We start from the raw sequence: 19,060 nt of genomic DNA, 5'->3' as shown, positions 1-19,060 counted from the left end.
AGACTGTGAAAGGTTTGCATGTCAAGAATTTAGTTTGAAAGATATTTTTAAAGAGAAATTAGAAGAGTGAAACGTTAAACAAATCTCTATGTGTTTGCTATGTACAAAACCAATGAGACCTGAAATTCTGCTGACGTTTTCCCCTGTGTTCACATAGATATCTAGGTCTACCCCCTTGTAAAAATAAACAACGGGACTCCAGAGATGGCCCAGACAACCCAGAACTGTCATGAATGACGATCCAAGTCTCTGATCAAAGGGCCCGCCGTCTCTGTTCGGGAGCTCCCCAGTCCTGGAAACAGGGCTGGCTGGCCTGTGTGGTGACGGGGAGCCGGGCTGCAGGGACCGCAGCAGCTGGCTTTGACAAGTCTGAATGGGACTTTATTTCTGTGGAGTGACTGTGAGGTCCTGGGCATAAAAAGCTACATTCTCCACAGAGAGCCGGCTACTAGAATATGCCATTAATGATTTAACAAGCCAGATGGGGAGGATGTGCACTATAGATGTGTGTTTATCTCATGAGCGTGTGGGTGTGTAGCTGGTTGTAAAGAGTCTGTATCACCCAGAGTTTAAAATATACCCCAACTGATTCTCAATCTCATGACTGAGAAAATGCCTCGGGTCAGGATGCTGTGTTTATATGTGCCTGTGTGATTTGAAAGCAAGAGAGAGTGAAAAGAAAAGAGAAAAGCAGAACAGAGGAAGAAAAAGAGTTGTAGGTGTGTGTGTGTGTACGCCTGCTTTCCCTCAGTGTGTTGTGTGGTGTTGCTTGGGGTCAGCTGGGGTTAAGATGGTGAAATTGCAGCAGGGACAGAAGGCGGCAAGGCTGATGGGAATGAATGGAATCAGTGCAGCATGTACAACACCGCACCAAAACACCGAGCCAGTAGCACAAAAGGGGGAGACTGTGTCGCCTCTTTTCAGCTAAGATCTGATCATTTCTGCCCAGTTTAGCCTGATTGAGCTCATGCTGCACGGACCAACATCGCACGCAATGTATAAACAGGCTTTATAGGCCGTGATATCAAATTTCCCAAGTGAGCTGAAAAAAAGTAATCAGTGGGGGAAATCTTAAACTCCAATAATGCCAACATTAAGTGCAGCCAACTGTAAGAAACACGGAGGTCATTGCCAAGACACCCATGCAATATTTGTAACAAAAACTCCTACATGGTGGAAATATCTAGAGAAAAAAGTTGGACACAGACTAGAGTAGATGGACAAATATTCTACCTAACAATTTCAGTGTGTTACATTTAGTTTGTTCACGTATTATGTGCACATAAGCTATTGTAGTTCACCCAGCCAAATCATGTAGAGAGCTACACTCAGGTGACACACTCCACACAGTGCAACATATATCAAGCGCACCCTTTGCAAGATGGTGGGCCATTTAAACTCTCAGTGCACAGTTTCACTCTTTTGCCTTGTTACCAAACTGCTCAGATGCAAACTGTGCTGCTGCTTTAGCATTTCAAGCTAAGCTTACCTGTTAACCCTTTCAATCATATTGCTTCAGGATGGCTTTGTGGAGGAAATAAATGTGTTTACACTGCAGTCCCAATGCTACTGCTACTGTTTCCTGACTGTGTTAGTCAGCTGTTTGTCATATCTGCTCTGGGTCAGAGATGCCAATTCAAGTTTAAATCTAACGAGGGATTTTTCTATCCATGACCTCACTTTACCGAGGTAAGTGTAAATACTTGCTGTTTATGCTTAGCTATATGAGCTGATGGCTCTGCTCAGTTGTGTGTTCTTTTCCTGATGATGCTGGCTGTTTTATTGTTTTATTGCTGTAGCACTGTTGTCTATTTATTTCTGCTACGCTGCTGCTATCTATGTGTAGAATTCCCATCTGCATTAACTGGCTATTCATTTGTTGTGGTGATGGAGCTGATTTCCTTTGGTTGTTGTTTGGCTTGAGCAGTGTGACACTGTCATGCTGCAGGAAAATAAGAACTCTCATTTTCACACAATCTTTGTTCAAGGTCCACTTAATAACTTTTCCTGATTGTTTCAGCTGCATCTAATGGTCTTTATCTGCTGATGGAGTTTGCTCAGTTGTCATGAAAATGGCTTATTATGATTACTGTGACAATTATGGACTAAATTGGTGCACAGTGAGTGGATTCCATGTACAGGCAGGTGTCAGGGTCTTAATGATGTGTTTGGAGAGAGGGGGGATGATTTTATGACCTTTTCACACTCTTCTGTGCTGAGTTTGTTTTCACGCACATGTGGAAAGACGAGGTAGAAGCCAGGATGCCAATAAATCAATGTGATTTCAGTGAATTTCTTGTCTGTGTTTTCGAAGCAGTTTTCCCTGTATGAAGAGTTTTCTCGAAGTGTGTGAAAAGGGAGTGAAAATCCACTGACTATAAGTTGGAAATGAGTCATAAAAATGCAAAGTTTTTGCAGTGAGGTGTGCTTGTTTGTGTGTGAGAGAAAGAAAACAATAACTGAGAAGCAGAAGGAAGCAGAACATGCATGGAGGGAGAAGACAGAGCAGAGGGAAATACAAAACTCAGTCGGCGGGGGGGGATTATGCTCCCTTGACACCAGCGCTCCTGTCCTACCCATAATACATTACTTTTCCCTGTGATCTCTCACCTCAATTCCAACCTCTGGAAACGGATATGCTCCATTTGAATAATTCACCATCCATTTCTCATCCCGTCGTCTTTTGCCTTCCTCGTTCCTGACTACCCCCCCTCCCCCTTTTTATGTGATGTGGCCTAAAATTATCTAAAAAAGATCACTAAAATGTCAGCTGTAATTACGCGTCATACCACTCTCTCCCTCCTTGCAGAGGTTTTCACATAACTCATTCATACAAGTGTAATTTTAGCTTCTTGTGGCTTTTCAGTTCTTCACCATATGCTTGGCCAAGATACTTTATTATTGATCACACTACAGCAAAGATGATGGAGCATCTAGTGTCACCTTTATCACTTCCATTGCTTTTTTTTAATTCCGAAAAATCACCATCAAGCCTTTATAAGGATTAGGTAATCTCATACTGTTATTAGATCTTCCACCATATAACCTGGGAACAATCCAGTCTTAATGTCATATCAGAGCCATGTAATGAGACATATTACACTTGAACCTGTAACTGTAGTGTAAGCAGTACTAAGTACTCACAACAAAACACGGTCCAGCGGACGTCTTCAGACATTCCTCCAGGAGCTTCATTCTGAGTCGTTGCAGGTCTGGACTGTCCCACTCTTCTGGATCTACGCCCCAGTACAGATCCACCACCTGTACACACAGACAAGTAAAATGTAATGTTAGGGTGTTTGAGTAAGAGTAGAAACACAAATTAAATACATGCAGCGTAGATAAAGTATCTGTAAATAGGAAAAAAACCTGTTGTCCTTTGAAATATTGCTAGTATAGAGTAAAATAAATAGTGCAACCAACTTCTTTTACTCTTTTCTAAGAACAAGCAAATGTTAGATTTCCTATCATATACATTGTATATATGAAGGGCACCAAATTCTGCTTCTAGTACTGTATTGAAGCGAATTCAAGGAAGACCGAAGCCAAGTTTGGACCTTATACAAATAGAGGAAAGTATAATTAGCAAAAGCAAAAAGGGCTCAAAGCAGGATCAGTAGACTCAAACTCTAAAATGTAATTTGAACTAATGCCATTACTATTTCACACACCTGCTCTGTTTGATTGAAAACCACTACAACCCTCTCAGCCTTAGAAACCAGCAAAAATGAGTGATACCCTCAACCCATATATCACAAGTTTTGGCAGTTCAGACATTTCCAAGTGTAAACACACCACAGTGGGGAAACTCCCACCGAAGGAAAGGAGGGCGAGGAATCGCCTGAGTGAATGTGTGTGAGGCCCGCGCGATAAAGCTGTTGGCTCGGGCTCTTCTATGAGAACAAGCCCTCCCACCGGCAGCTTCCTGGGTCTACAGTAGCTTTCATCCTGCTGGCTGAGGCCTGACATGAGGCTTACGATAAGATACATAATACCTGATGGCCTTTGCTGCTTGGAGGCTCAGTTTTCAGTCCCCAAATATTTAGTGTTATTGCAAATTTCCCCCATCTTTCTCTTCTCTCTTATAGTTTATCGGTTTTTCTAGTTTTTCTCTCCTGGCAGTGAACGAGGACTAAAAGGTAAAGGATATAGCAAGGGGGGGGTGAGGTGAAGCCAAAGTGATTCAGCGTGTCTCCCTTCATGCTCTGCTGCTCACTAGACTAGCTAGCTCAAATGAGTTTAGCCTGGCACGATGACTGACACATCTGCAGTGTGGCAGAGAACAGCAGTGACTGGCAGCCCCGCGCAGCCGGACGGCACTGAAACTGAGAGTGCCGGGCTTCACTTTGACAGCCTAGGAGAGATTTGCCAGTGCCATTATCGGAAGGAGCAGCAGGAGGGCTGGAGCTCCACCTCAGCTCATCTGCTTGATTATTACTGTGCACCTGTGAGCAGCTGTGACGCTCTGGAGGGATACAGCTGTCAACTAGCTGCATATTTCCTCCTTGCTGCTAACTAACAACTGTTTTCATTATCAATGAATCCAGTGGGATCCCATCCTTTTGGGTTGTGACTACTCCCTATTTTTTAGTTTGGGGATTATTCACAAAAATTTTATTTGATTTGATTAGTTTTAATTAACCAGATAGTCACAAGAAACAAGCAAAGTTATGTGTAGCAGACATTGACATTGTCACACAGCCTCAGATTTGTGTTTTCAACCTTTTGGACGATCACAGCACCTTTGTTAGTGACTTCTATTTAATCTGTTGACCGATTAATCGACCAACATAAAACTAATCACCAAATACTTTCTTTGATTCCAGCTTCTAAAATGTGAATCTTCTGGTATATTTAGTCTTCTATGACAATAAACTGGATATATTTGGGTTGTGGACTGTTGTTCGGGACAAAGCAAGACATTTGAGGACATCACATAGTGTTTTAGGGAACACTGATTTTTTTCATTTTTCACCATTTTTGGACATTTCATAGACATCAACTAAATCGATTAATCAAGAAAATAACTGGCAGATTAATCAATGAAGAAAATAATTGTTGGTTGCATCCCTGAGCCCTGTGTCAAAATGAAAAATATTGAATGTAATCTCGACATTTGAGAAGGTACAGTTACAAATGTTTGACATAATTGCTTAACAAATAACTTGGATAGAAACTCTCCCACTCAATAGTGCATACATGATACGCATCCCTCATGTTGCCCTATTGTGGAAAACTCATTGCTTGGCACATCAGTCACTGTGTATCAATGTCACTAATCTACTTCCATCATCCCACATGTGTGGAAAAACCTGTGTCGACAACGACCAGAGGGAGGGGGGGGAATGAAGTGAGATGAGCGCCCCCGATTACTATAGGTTTCTACTGGGTTTCAGCAGGTGATTGGGAGGATGCGCTGTAATTAAAAGCTAAATGAAGACATTAGTCATATCTATTCGCTGTGTGCATGTGTGTGGGGAGAATCTGCTGATTAAATTTGCCCCGTCACCCACTGCGCTTCACTGGAGGATGGAGGAAAGGAAAGATGGATGAAGGAGAAAGGGGGAAAGCAGACAGAACACACAAAGTCGAGGAATGTTTATCCAAAATGGGCAAGGACACATGAAGTTAAGAGGAAAAGTGTTTAAAGAGGGGATTAGTTAGGGAGATTTCTTTTTTTTAAAGGAGGCACATTTAGATGAAGAGATGACTCCTGTGGGAATGGATTTGGCTAGAAAAATTTCACGGATTCCTTTTTGTCTTTTCACCCTCCTCCTCTCTTTGTCTTTCGTGCCAACTCTATCTTTGCCCCCCCCCCCCCCCACCCTTCCCCTAAACTATGATAGTGGGGGGGTTGCCGTTGCTTACGTAAGAACCGAAGCAGCTTCTGCTAAGCAGCTTTCTAATGCCCTTGGAAGGTGTTTGCACATGGCAGGTCAAGTGCAGGAGAAGCCTTTTTTCATTTATTGAATGTTAGACTATTAGACTTTGGATTTATGCCGAGGAAGAAAGGGCATGAAATCAGGCGAGGAAAAGGCGGAAAAACCCCACCAACAGAAGGCAAAAAACCAACAGTAAAAATAGACTCTGCGCTAACATAAATATATCTTAAGCTCTCCAACTGCGGGCAGTTTTTATTAAGAACATGTCGTGTATCTTTAAGAATGTTGGATGAATACCGCCGGTAGAAAGCACAGGTTTTAGCACCAAACCTGTGGCAAAATGACATTTTTGCAGTGATATTAAATACAAATCTGAGTTTGAAAAAAACCCAAAAACGGCCAAAGTCCCATCACATGCTGGAAAAGTTAAGTGTTTAGACTTTAATGTTAGAGATCTCTAGTATAGTTGATTGAGGTTGTCAATAGTGAGTGCTGAGAGGAAATTTCCCCACACACGCCTTCGAAAAAATCTGTCAAGCACTGGCGCACTGAGGTAATTACACTGCACAGTTTTTCAGACCTTGCAGCTCAACCATAGCAAGTTAAGGTTAAGAGCCAGTCAAAGACATGAAGTAATGGGATCACATGACTTGTGAGTATAATGAGGCACCAGCAGAGGAGTGAACGGACCTGTAGTAAAACGACTCAGGGAGACACATTTTGCACAGCAGACAGTTTTTGATAGCAACTGTACGGCTGTCAGTTCCTTTAAACGAAGTCGAATGGTCTGTGTGGTAAAAGCTTTGGGACCAGCATTCTTAATATGAGATGAGGTTTTGTTTGTTTAATGGCGTCGATGCCAGATGGAGGTGCTTGAGAGCTAAATGGGAACAGACACGACGTGGAAGCTCCTCGAGCTGATAAGCAAACCCCGCAGGGAAAATCTAATCACAACTCTGTTGACCGATGCAGTAATGTTGACGAGCGGTAAACAAAGCGGCAATTTCAGCTGGCCAGCCGGAGCACTCCTCAGAGATCAAGAATAATTTGGTTTCTTTGTGAGTGTGAAGTTGTAAATTTAAATTTGCAAGCATTTCAAAAACTTTGAGAATACACTGCATGCAAAATGCTCTATAAGGGGGATTAGAGAATTTACAAAGTTAAAGAAATGCCAATGGGAAATTCAATTTTATACCTCGATTACATAGTCAGGATATCTGCTAGCATTGCTATGTTTACATTTTCAGATCAATCTATGTTTCAGAAAGCATACATGTACTCTAGTGTACACATACAGTAGCTACTGTTAGCACTTGGTGAATCAATGGCTGTAAGTCCATTCATTCACTCACTCTTCATCAACAGATAAGCTAACAGCAATTTAATTGCACTTAAATGTGTTAATGTCTCTTTTTGAATTATATTTAATCTTGTTTACATCCTCCCAAAATGTATAATGAGGTTGCTGTCAGTTTTATGACAGGGGATAAAAACAGTTTGTTATTTCAACCAATGCCAAGTCATGTTATTTCCAGGTCTATCTGTTCTTTATTTCCTGAGATATCGTGCTGACAAGAGATAAACTGGAAGTGGTGGAAATATAACAGTCACGCCGGAGGTAATAAGACATCCTCTTTACAAAATCAATACTTCTCCCATGGTTAAACAAATACAGCTGCAACTGCAGGCTCAGATTTATTTCATATTTGATTTTTGATTATCGCCGTTGATTGTCTGTATCATTCCTGTGGAGGCAGTTGGCATGTTGATGTGTTCCTGTAGAGACTAAACAGAGAAAACAACAGTTCCTGAACAGGCTAGTGGATGGAGATGGTGGCCTGCTGCCAAAGAGTGAAAGAAACAGACTGCGAGAAGAATGTCAGGTAAACAGATGGAAGAGGGATGAATAAACAAGGTTGATGCTTTGACTGGTTTCTCCTTCTGAAGTTTTTTCCATTTAAAAAGTATCAGTCTGAAGACGCAGCAGAAATCTAGTCCGACGTGAGACTTCCTATCATAAAATGGGGCAAGCAGAAACACTTTTTTGTTCCATTTTCTTTCATATGGTTAATTTGTGTTGCAAGTAAAAGCTTTTTAACCGCTTGAGAGAGGAGCTGACTTTTACAAAAAGCTATGAAGATCATAGAAAAAAAGTCAGTCGGGAAACCTTTTTTACAAGCGAGCACGGCTAAAAAGTAAATTATTAGCTCTTATATGTTTAAGTGGGTGACATATTCTATCTTTTTTTTCTCTTTTTTTGAGGAAGCCAATTTGACAGGCATATTCACCGTCCTTTTACAAGTGCAAGCATAATGGGCTTAATGAATACACTTTTCTTTTTTTTTTTTTTAAGTCTTCATGAAATGCCCCATCTTTCCATTCGTGTTGTGAGTTCTGGAGGATGTCTGAGTGACAGCCGTTGAACAGAATCTCACAGATATGGCCAGGAAACTTTTATTATAATTGCAGTGCGTGTGCGTGTGTGTGTGAGACAGTCAGTGAGTTTGGCAACCTTATAGAGGTCCTACCACATTATTAATGGGGCTGCTTCCCATAACCCTGAGATTCAGTTTAACTCCTGGATGTGGGAGGAAGTTGATTGGACTGTAATACAGTGATTTATGAGGGTTAAAATTACAGGAACAGGGATTTTAGAGCAGTAATGGATAAGAAATCAACCCTCTAGCATGTGCGCCACGAAGAAAAAATTGGACTGAGGAGTGAATCTATAGACTAATCGCACTTGTATGTGGAAGAACAGCTGCCGTTACTACAGTGGCATCTCACTAACACAATAACAGTGAATATGTAATGAATGTACAGCTTTTGGCAAAAACAAAATATGTCCAGCAAATCCTGAAGAAGCTGCTACCGCTTCATCAAAATGCCTTTCACACAAATGTAATATTTAATCGAGAGATCCAGAAGCCTTTTCAGACCAGCTTTGATAGATGCCTGCATGTCTTATCACTAGTGAATCACCAGAAACCAGTTTACTGAATTGTGTTGTTTTCTATGTTCCCTCTTGCATGATCCATCTAAAACGACACTCTCTACATAGTTTCCTGGCTGTGAAGAAGAGAATTACACTCAACATTAAATTATGTATTTCATCTGATTTAAAATGCAAGTAATCACACACTTGGCTCCATTTTTAATTAATGGCCAACGTTTCAACAGTGTTTTCATCATGGTGTTTGTGAAGATTTTATCGAAACACTGGTGATCAAATGAATTAAAAATGAAGCTGAGCGTGCAGCAATTTTTCCTATTTATCCTGTCTGAATTCTGCTATTAGTGTCGGCACCTCACAAGAACTCTTTTTTTGGTTTCTAATCATGAACTATCAAATTCTTAAAAGTAAAGTTGACTTGGGCTTAATTACTACACAGTAGAGGTTTTCACAGGTCTGGACCCAATCTAGGATGGACTGGTGGAATACTACTTGAACCTGACAGACATCATTTGATTTTCAGAAAAAACACCTAATCCTCTGGACAATCAGACCTCCTCTGCATAGATCAGAGGATAATTAGATACAACCCCACTTACCCTAATAGATCACCAACACTGGCAGCAGCATGATGCAGCATCAATTAAGAAGCAGGATGAAACCAGTAGCCACGCATGTGATTTTCCCATGAACTTCAAAGTTCACATTCTCCTCTGCCTTCTTTCTAACGTACGATCAGATCCATATACAGACCCAAGATTGGTGGCAATACAGCAGGATTAAACTTAATAAAGTGGACCTGTTAAGAGCTCTACTACATAGCACTTTTAGATCCATCAGGTCGCGCAAAAGTGGCATGCCAATATTTTTTCTCCCAAACTAATTTAGAAGTAATCTCATCTCCCTGCAAGAGAGGCCCAAAACATAATCAGATGGTGGATAAGTCTATTTGAGTGGCTAAAAACTCAACTAAGAAGCATAAAGTCCACTGATCAGTGACTAATCAATGACACCAAATTGTCCATGACTAGATAGTTTGCTTCCACTGAAGCAGGCCAAACCACACACACACACCAACAGAAATCTAGCATAATAACATGCTGTCTGAAGCCTCATCTGACCCTGATCCTGTGTGTATCTCTGGCATCACTCCTCTGTTTCCGCTCCTCATGTGTCTGTTTTGTGTATTCATATAAAAAGTGATCACACAATAGAGTGATGAAAGAGCAAAAAACACAGGGGGAAAAATGGTAAAAAGGGGATCACAATGCCTGATCCAACCCCCCCCCCACCCGCCCCTTCCAAGCCGCTGCTGCAGCACATTGACTGAATGAGGACGCAGCCCTTGCCCCCCTAGGCTGGATTTCTGCGCCCTCTTCCTTCCCTATATCCCTCTCTCCATCTCCTGCGATCCCTCTCCATCCTCTTAAGGGAGCGTTTTGAAAGGAAACTGAGTCAAGTGATGAGGGACCGGGGAGAATTGAGTTTCATCAGCTTGGCATATGTGTGTCAGTGTATGCCAGCGGATGTGTGTGAGAGACAGTGTGTGCTGAAGGAAGGAAAGCGAGGGCGGGGTCATATAAATTACGAATCAAAGCAAAAAATGAATGCTGCAAGGAAAAGAATCAACTAGTGTTACAAGACGCCATATGTTGATACTAATATTGTATTTACTTTCACACATAAAGTGATTCATAACTAAAAATATTAACTCATGTGCTGGTGCAAATTATAATCAAGCTCCAGTAAATTGTGGTTTTTGCCAATTCTCACATGGCGTGGGTGAGGATGAGGAGTGGGGAGGAGGACGGGGGGGTTCGGATACAGGAGGAGGATGAGGGGGAGGGAGACCAGAGTAAGTGAGTCATAGTATTAACTCCCAGGCCTTCTGCATAATCATTTCAGATCACGCTTCGTCACAGTGAGCTGAATCACCAGACAGACACGTGGCCAGAGGTTCAGGAGCCAAAACGTGTCTGCCTTGCCATTCTTGCATTATCTCACGCATGTCTATCACACACAAGCCTTCTTGAGATGGAAAGCTGATTGTTGTACCTTTTTGTCTAGTCAATTCAGTTTCAACCTTTTGACCTTATGTGAGTGCTGCATGTTTTTTATGTTAATTCATACAAAGTAACTGGCTTTAGGTGTAAAACAAATGAGAGGGTTTTTATTCAATGTCGTTAATCAAGTATTAAAATTGTGACTTTCCCTATGGCGGCCTTCACATCGCTTTACAGCAATAGAGTGTCCCGATTGTCTGAAGTGATAACCACCTTTGACAATTGGAACCATTTCCACATTTTAGGAACAATGGATTTGTTAAGCATTTTGTTTTCACTAAGCGATATCTGGGCTAAGTTTGGACTGCAGTTCCATCGACACCACCAGTTGCAGATGTGTCAACAGACAGGTTTAATGCTTTCATTATGATGGGCAGATGCTAGCACTTACAGGTGTGGCTAAACCTCACAAAAGTCAGGGGTGGTTCAGTGTAATCGTGGTGGAAATATCCTATAATACAAGCGTGACAATCTAAATGACACAGCATTTTCTGCTTCATGGTACAGTGGTGTTTCTGTGCCCCTAGTTATAGCACATTACCCCCAAGTCCAACTCAAGAATAAACTGGAGTAATACAGCGAGCATTCAACTTGTGTTTGGAAAGACAGAGAATATCTTTAGTTTGTTTGACCTTTTTTATATTTTTATATATAAAATATTCATCATATAGGACCCTTCATCACTCAATGAAAGTGCTCCAATCAGTCACTACTATAAAACCCCCCCTGGCCAGAGCAAATATAACCAAAAAGTCATTAATTTCGACTGTCATTGGCATGATGGGCAGTGAAACACAGGAATGTAGTTGCACTTTGCTACGCCCTGTAGAGCCGTGCTATTTTTAACGGTGTGTAAATTTTTAACTCTATCTGCATGTTTTTAATTCATGTGCACTGACTTGTGATGGACAATACAGTTTTTTACTAAACCTTTAAACCGGAAAGAACCACAAAGTAATGAATCATACAGTAGTTTGCCTGTTTATAGCATCGTAAGTCTGCTTAAAATAACTAGCTTTGCATGCAACAAATTGTAGTTTTGTTACTCAATATGTCAAGAATTAGAACAAGAATCAGGATTAGGACCAAAGTCAATAAGTAACTTGCTTAAAACTGAATGACTGAACTATAAAGACTGGACAGTCCTTGGGTATGGAGATGATTTGCATTAAGTCTTGTACACATTTTAGTATGTGCTTTGAGCTGTTCATGATCATTCTAAGCATGAATTGAGAATTAGCTATCACTGAATACATCTTACGAAACAATTCAGGGGTCATAAGTCCCTCATCAGAAACAAACCTCCTCATATCCTTCCAGGAACAATCTATGGCACAAATCTCCCCCTGACTCGAAGGCTCTTCTGGATTTGTTAAACAAACAAACCTCTGATAGTAATCTTTCCATTCACACTGATGTTGATTTGCAATGCAAATGATCATGATCACTGGACACCACAGGGGGAATGCGGCAATTCTCAGACAACAACAAAGGAAAAGCCCTCACATCATGCTGTCTCATCCACAGCTAGATTTGTTTCAGCCTTCACCGATGGAAGCCTTATCTCTGCTGGCCTTCTGTCCGCTTAAAGGGATAGGGACCTCTGCAGGTAGCTCTGGGGGCCCCTCGAGGCACTAACTGCTGTGTAAACCACGATGTAGGTTTGGAGGCACTTAACAGTCAATACTGGCAAACCACTGCTCTGCAAGTTACAGGACTCTGAAGCAGGAGGAAAGTAAGACATGAAGAAAAACCAAAGGAAGCCTGAAAGAAGAAAATAGGGAAATGAGCCAGTTACCTGGAATTCAATCCCATAGTTCTCCCTGCAAAAGTCTCGCAGTTTGGGGTAGACGTGCTCTTTCAGTGCGTTCCTCTCCGCTTCTGTGTCTGGAAACAAAAGGAAAAGTGCATATTAAAGCATTCTGTTCTAAAAAAAAAAAAGCCCCAAATCCTCATGTGAATATGAGCAATGTCAAAATTCTGGTATGAGCCTTTAATAGTTAGATGGCTTGTTCAATAAAAGGGAGAGATTTACAGCTCAACATTTTGGGAAATATGCTTATTATCTCTTTTTCTGAGGTTTAGATGAGAGGATACTGCCGTTGTATTAAATATGGAGCTAGAGTCAGTGGGTGATTAGCCTAGCTTAGCATAAAGATGAAGCAGGGGGAAACAGATAGCTTTGCTCTCCCCAAATTTCAACAATAGGCATATCAACACCCTTGAAGCACTAGATACCAGCAAACAAGAATGTTAAAACGACTGTACATCCTAGAAAGATTTGTGTAGTTCCGAAAATGTTGAACCACTTCTTTAGACTAAAACACCAGGCTTTGCAGAATAGGTATAGGTGCAATATTTCATCAAGTTTAATCTTACTTGATGATGACTTATGATACCTGCCTTGTTTGCGCAATTTAGCTAAAGTTGCGAACATTAGCTCAAGTGTTTCCAGGGAGCTAGCATTAGCTTTGATGTGAAGTAGTGGGGTGTCTTTCCAGAGCATGAAAGGCGACAACCTGCATTCCTTATTTGGAAGGCCCTGGCTTCAAATGGAAAAGATGACGCGAAAATAATTAGCAACTCTGAGCTTCAATGCAAACCAACGTATGATGTCACACATCGCTACATCCATCTTTGTACACAGTCTATGGTCTGAAACCAATTTTCTGTTGATCCACTAATCATTTGACCTCCTATATTATTCATGCCAATATTAATGCCAGCACCAGATCAATGTACAGTACCAGTCAAAGGTTTGGACACACGTTCTCATTCAAGGGAATTAAAAGGTGTGTCCAAACTTTTGACTGGTACTGTACATGCTTATAATATTTTAATATGCCCTTGCTATTCACACTCATTTACATAAAAGAGCCAGTCCTGACACACACTGTTGAAGAATGTGGGATAATGCAGCATTACAAAGGCAGTGATCATATTGGACAGTCGGAGTGTCACAGAGTGAGTGCCCACGGCTTGTTGTTGTGTCCCACTTTCTTTCCTCCTCTCCTCTCTTTTTTCACTGTCTTCCAAATGGTTACTGTAATTTATTTGGACAGACCCAGTCTCTTTCTCCCTCGCTTTCTCTGAAGGGTGTGGATGGATTGTTAATAACAGAACATGCCCAACAGAGAGGCCTGTGTGACAAAAGTAGCCGTGTTGCACATGCACACGTATGTGAGCACAGAGCACACACATGGTGGACGGCACATGAATAGCCCCTCAGCCGATAACCGTGTCAAACACGGCGTGAGTAGAGGAGCCTGCAAATTCAGTCTGACGTATCTTTCCCTCATCTATATTTAGTAAAGCTTTGGGCCTTGACCGTACATGTATCCGCCCACAGCTACCCGAGCAAAATGTCATATCAAAACCAAATGGCTATAATAGTATGCAAATGAAATAAATGGCAGTTGCTGCATCAGTGGAGCTCTCATCTCATTCCATCACTGATGCATTACTGTACAATACATGCAGAATATCCTCTGGTGACACAGGTGGCGTTTTATCTGCAAAAATAGCAGCTTTTCTTGAATTTAGATTAAACCTGTTTATCTGTTTTGGGAAGTGCTGAAAGGTAGAAAGGGAAGCGCAATCCAAATATGCATCTCACTGTACTGTGTCTCGATGTGACCTGACAGACTAAACTGTGTTGTTGTTTGCATTGTGCTGATAACGGCAAGACGCCTCTCTCGCTCTCTTTCTTTTTTCCTTCTCTCTTTTATTGTTTTGTTGTGGGATGATGATGAGTTATGGCAGCCTGACGTATGTGTGTTTCTGTTGTGTACACACCCACATGCAAAGGAACAAAGACTAGATGTTACACTCGCCCTGTTTGTCTCTGTGTGTGTCCCTCCCTCCAATTTTCCAATCTGTTTATTTCAATAGTGCCGACCAATCTATCTTTCTTTGGAGATATGTCCTGTCAGCTCTCTTTTTTCCCTCCTTTCTCCTTTAGGTAACTCATGGGTAGTCAATTAACTGAGAAATACAGCTAAATGTTCTTGGTTCTACTTCCAATTAACTGCTTGGTCTGAAAATAGTGAAAATGCACATCAGAAGTTGCCAGAGTCTGAGACAATGTCTTCATGTTACTTTTTTTTGGTCCAATTTACCATGAAATAAAACACAGAAAAGCAGAAAATGCTCACATTTGAAAAACTGCAACTAAGGATTGTTTGGTATTTTCACTTGATGAATGACTACTAGCTCTACTACAATATCTGTGCCTAACAAGTCAAAAAGCTAAACCATTACCGCACTATGAAGTTAGTTATACTGACACTGCTTAGCTGGTCCTTCAGTCCTGTGGACAGCGGTCATTCTGCAGCTGCCCTCTCAGACTCTCATCAACAAGGCTCTGACAAAGCAATCACTCTGCTCTCATCAAGCTACACCAACTGACACTCCAGAGCCACTTGGTATGCACAACTGCTCAGGGATCTCTGATTAAAAGAGAGCGAGAGTCCACAAGACAAGTGTCTTAGCAAATAGAACAACGCTGTGACACAGTGGTCATCCACATTGAAATGGATGCAATAGCGTGTAAGTGTGTATCTGAGGTGCTGAAACGGTTGGTTCATCAGGTTTTCAGATATCCACATTGGAGATTCTGCCTCACAACTAATACAATGGAGTAGAATGGAATTTCTACTCCAACAGTGCCTCTGTTATGCATATCTCTACAAACAGATATCTGCACATTAATGCAGAATCTTTAGGCAATGGGACAACATTTTGGTACCGAAAGTGTTCTGGTTTCCATTTGTTGTCCACGTAGTATTGACCAATTACGTTTGAGTGGGCTCGATTGCATGCAAGTAAATGATCTGTGTGGAGAGCAAAAGAGGCAAAAAGCATTAGCCAAAATGCAATCTCAGAACCCATCAGCTATCATCTAATAGCGATTTAGCTTTTCAAAAATGTATTGCTAAATGTGAAAGACGAGTCACGTTGCTCAGATTTTGCAGCCCCGCTAAAAAGGTTTTTGATTACTCCAGAATAAAAGACAAGGAAGATCAGAAAGGGGGGAAAAAAATAATTTAACGATCATTTCTAAACACAGTGTTTACAATTTGGGTGAACTGACCATTAAAGTGAGGGACATGCATCACAGAGCTTTTTGTCATTTTAACACAAAGATACAAAAGAATATCATTATATATATATATATATATATATATATATATATATATATATATATATATATATATATATATATATATATATATATATATATATATATATATATATATATATATATATATATATATATATATATATATATATATATATATTATGTATGAATGCTACACATAACCAAAATCCATAAAGACAGATATCTTAGTGGTTAAGAAGCCAGGATGTTATTAGTTAAAATAAGTGATGAAACGAATTGTTGATTAATCGGTCAATTGCCATTTATCAAGCAAAAGGCATTCTCAGGTTCTAACTTCTTAAATATGAAAATCTGCTGCTTTTCTCAATTTTATGGTAGTAAATTGAATATCTGTAGGTTATAGACTGCTGAAATCATCTTGGATTTTCCAACATTTTACAGGCTGAAAAAGTGATCAATAATTTGCAAAAGTAACAGATCAACTGATGATGAAAATAGTTTTTAGTTGTGGCCCTATAGTTCAAATCTGGCTCCTCAGCTTCAGTATGTTAACCTCTGTAACACTTGTCTCGTCGTGTATTGTCATTGCATTTTTCACATAAAGGATGAACATCTGAAAAATAATTTTAAAACTAAGCCTGCAGTGCATCAGAATAGACCACAAAAGACCAACGTTGAATCTAAACCTTTCTCAATGAGGATACACAGGACTTGTACACAATAACGACGTCCATGTAATTAAGTGCGCCATACAAACCCTCTAATGTGCAGATCTGGGCCTGCGATGATGCAAACCCATAGCCAGTGAGCAAAATCAATACCGGATGACCTGGAAGATGCTGAAGGCAAATTGCTGCTGTGTAAATCAGCCATCCATAAAAGCCAGATGTTCCAACATTTCCTAAGCACATGGAAACCTACAAATTATCTGAATACCACTGAATCTGAAAGAAAGAAATCGACTTCAGATGCCCCTAGAGGTTATTGTGCCACCGCCCATACTAGATGTTAAAACACTGCAGGAAAACTGCAACATATAGTAAATACTGGTAATACTGGACTGGACAGATACAATAAGGAAATTCCCCTTCTGTCCACCTAATTTGTGTTTGATTAAATAACCACAACGGTGGTTGCACACCCAAGCGGTGTTAGTCTACTCAACATAAAAATGCATATGAGTTTATTGTGTAACATCTGTGCTGACAGCTGTTGCCTCAAAAACCACTAGTGGCATATTCACATTTACAAACACAATGTGCGTTTTTATTCATGTGTCAAGTAAGCTGCTCTGTTCTGTATAATAGGTAACCATGAACGCTGGGTGCATGTTATCTTGTACTCTACAGGGGTTTAATATTCGAATCTCCTGCCTTGGTCAGACCATCTTCTTTGATATAGTTGTGTAATCAGATGCAAAACAGGCTCATTCTCTTCAGTTTTTGAAGAGAGATTGAATCCATCAATTTCATTTACTTTCTCAGTCATACTGTTGATAGCATCTATTTCATACAGCCCTACTAACAACCTCATAGCCAAATCATTTCCTTTTATTTAGTCTATATTTAGTTTTAATCATGGAAACTGTCACTTTTAAGTTGATACATCTTTGTATGCAATATTTGATTTCTGTCAGTGTCCCTGATATAGAAGATCAAGAAAATGAAGAGAATTATTGTTAAATTCCAGGAGAATTTAGGGGTGGGAGATGTGTTAAATATTAATGTCATTTTTTGAAGTAGCTGCTTGGTTTTGGAAAATGAATTTGAATGTCTGTCAATACACTTAAGGCTTTATAATAAAGTATCATCTAAAAATGGATTAAAGTTTGGAAAAATAAACTTCTCCTCCCAGTTAGTCCATAAATTACTGCATTACTGGAAGCAAAATGGATACACAGATGTGTAAATATAATACAAGCGTTGAAATGAAAATTTAACACGCAAAACTGAAGAGAAGAGACTTGGTGTTTGGCAAGATTTGAATCTTTTCCAGCATCACATTATATCAAGTTTAAATATAGCCTGAAAAATTGAGAAGCTCTTGAAATTAATATATCCTCTAAGAATATGCTGAATGAAATATTTAGTGTTCATTTTTAATCTCAAAATCTGAGCTGTCAGTATTAAGCCTCCAAACTCTATCTCAGCAGGGCTCTTGGTGTGCTCATAAAATAAAATTCCCATTACTTAAACCAATTGCAAACCACACTAGTTTTATAGAGGTTATAGAGGTATGTTGGTCACAAGTGGGTAATCGGTATGTAATTTCTCTCAGGTGTATCTAGCTATCAATCGCCATCGTTCCCTGATGAAATGTTTTTGCAGTGTGTTCCATCTAACGGTTTGAACACCCAGGGAGTTGGACAAGTGTGCAAGGGCAACTGCTGAATTTGTCAGAACGACGTCCTGCGGGTGCTGAAATGCTTCACAGCACTCTGGAAAACTCAGAAAGAGAAAAGAGAGGGGGGGAGAGAGAGAGAGAGGTCACTAAAAGCTGCTGCCAAACTAGGCGGAGTAAGCTTCCTCGCTCCCCCTTCAGGAGAAGAGCAGAGGCAAGGAGGCAGAGGACGACACAAGAGGGGAGAAATAAGCTCACTAGCACCCGTCATAAACTTCACATGCTGCAGAAATAGGCTGGGCTCGTCCAAAAAATCCGGCATTCGCCGGCCCCTGAGAACCAATTTATTAAACAAAAGCCACCCTTCAGTCTCTCCACCTGTCATCTCTCTCTCTCTGTCCTCCCTGCCATCCTTCACACTCTCTCCTTTGTTCTCTTTCACCAGCCTCGATTCAAAAAGTGGATGATTAGGGCGAGATTTTTAAGGGAAGAGTGTATCGAATCATGGAAATCGGAGCTAAAAACCAACAACACAATGTAGGGAAAAAAGGATGAACAGAACAAATAAGAACAATGGGAATAAGTGTGGGGTGAAGTGTAATGTGATTAGTGGTCTCCGTGGTGACATACTGTACTATAGCCTTGATGGTGGTACGTTGGAAGGGTAGATGATTTTATGCTTTGCATCCCTAAGGCCTCG

The 19,060-nt window shown here is 40.6% G+C and overlaps 2 protein-coding genes across 2 annotated transcripts in view; both read right to left on the bottom strand.

Annotated features, from left to right (window-relative positions):
- acap1 (ArfGAP with coiled-coil, ankyrin repeat and PH domains 1) overlaps positions 1–19,060 on the bottom strand; it is a 479,281-nt gene that overhangs the window by 420,031 nt on the left and 40,190 nt on the right. The window lies entirely within an intron of this gene.
- Positions 1–19,060, bottom strand: part of LOC134006041 (NACHT and WD repeat domain-containing protein 2) — a 41,745-nt gene that overhangs the window by 18,840 nt on the left and 3,845 nt on the right. The window contains exons 3-4 of the mRNA XM_062445106.1: positions 12,697–12,785; positions 3,145–3,261 (exon numbers count right to left, since the gene is read on the bottom strand). Of these exons, the coding sequence (XP_062301090.1) occupies positions 3,145–3,261; positions 12,697–12,785 (206 nt within the window). The remainder of the gene's footprint in view (positions 1–3,144; positions 3,262–12,696; positions 12,786–19,060) is intronic.

This window comes from Scomber scombrus, chromosome 23 (assembly GCF_963691925.1).
Source record: "Scomber scombrus chromosome 23, fScoSco1.1, whole genome shotgun sequence".
In the NCBI taxonomy this organism is placed as follows: Eukaryota; Metazoa; Chordata; class Actinopteri; order Scombriformes; family Scombridae; genus Scomber; species Scomber scombrus.
The sequence above is the reverse complement of the archived record's forward strand: the minus strand, read 5'-3'. Positions and strand labels throughout refer to the sequence as shown.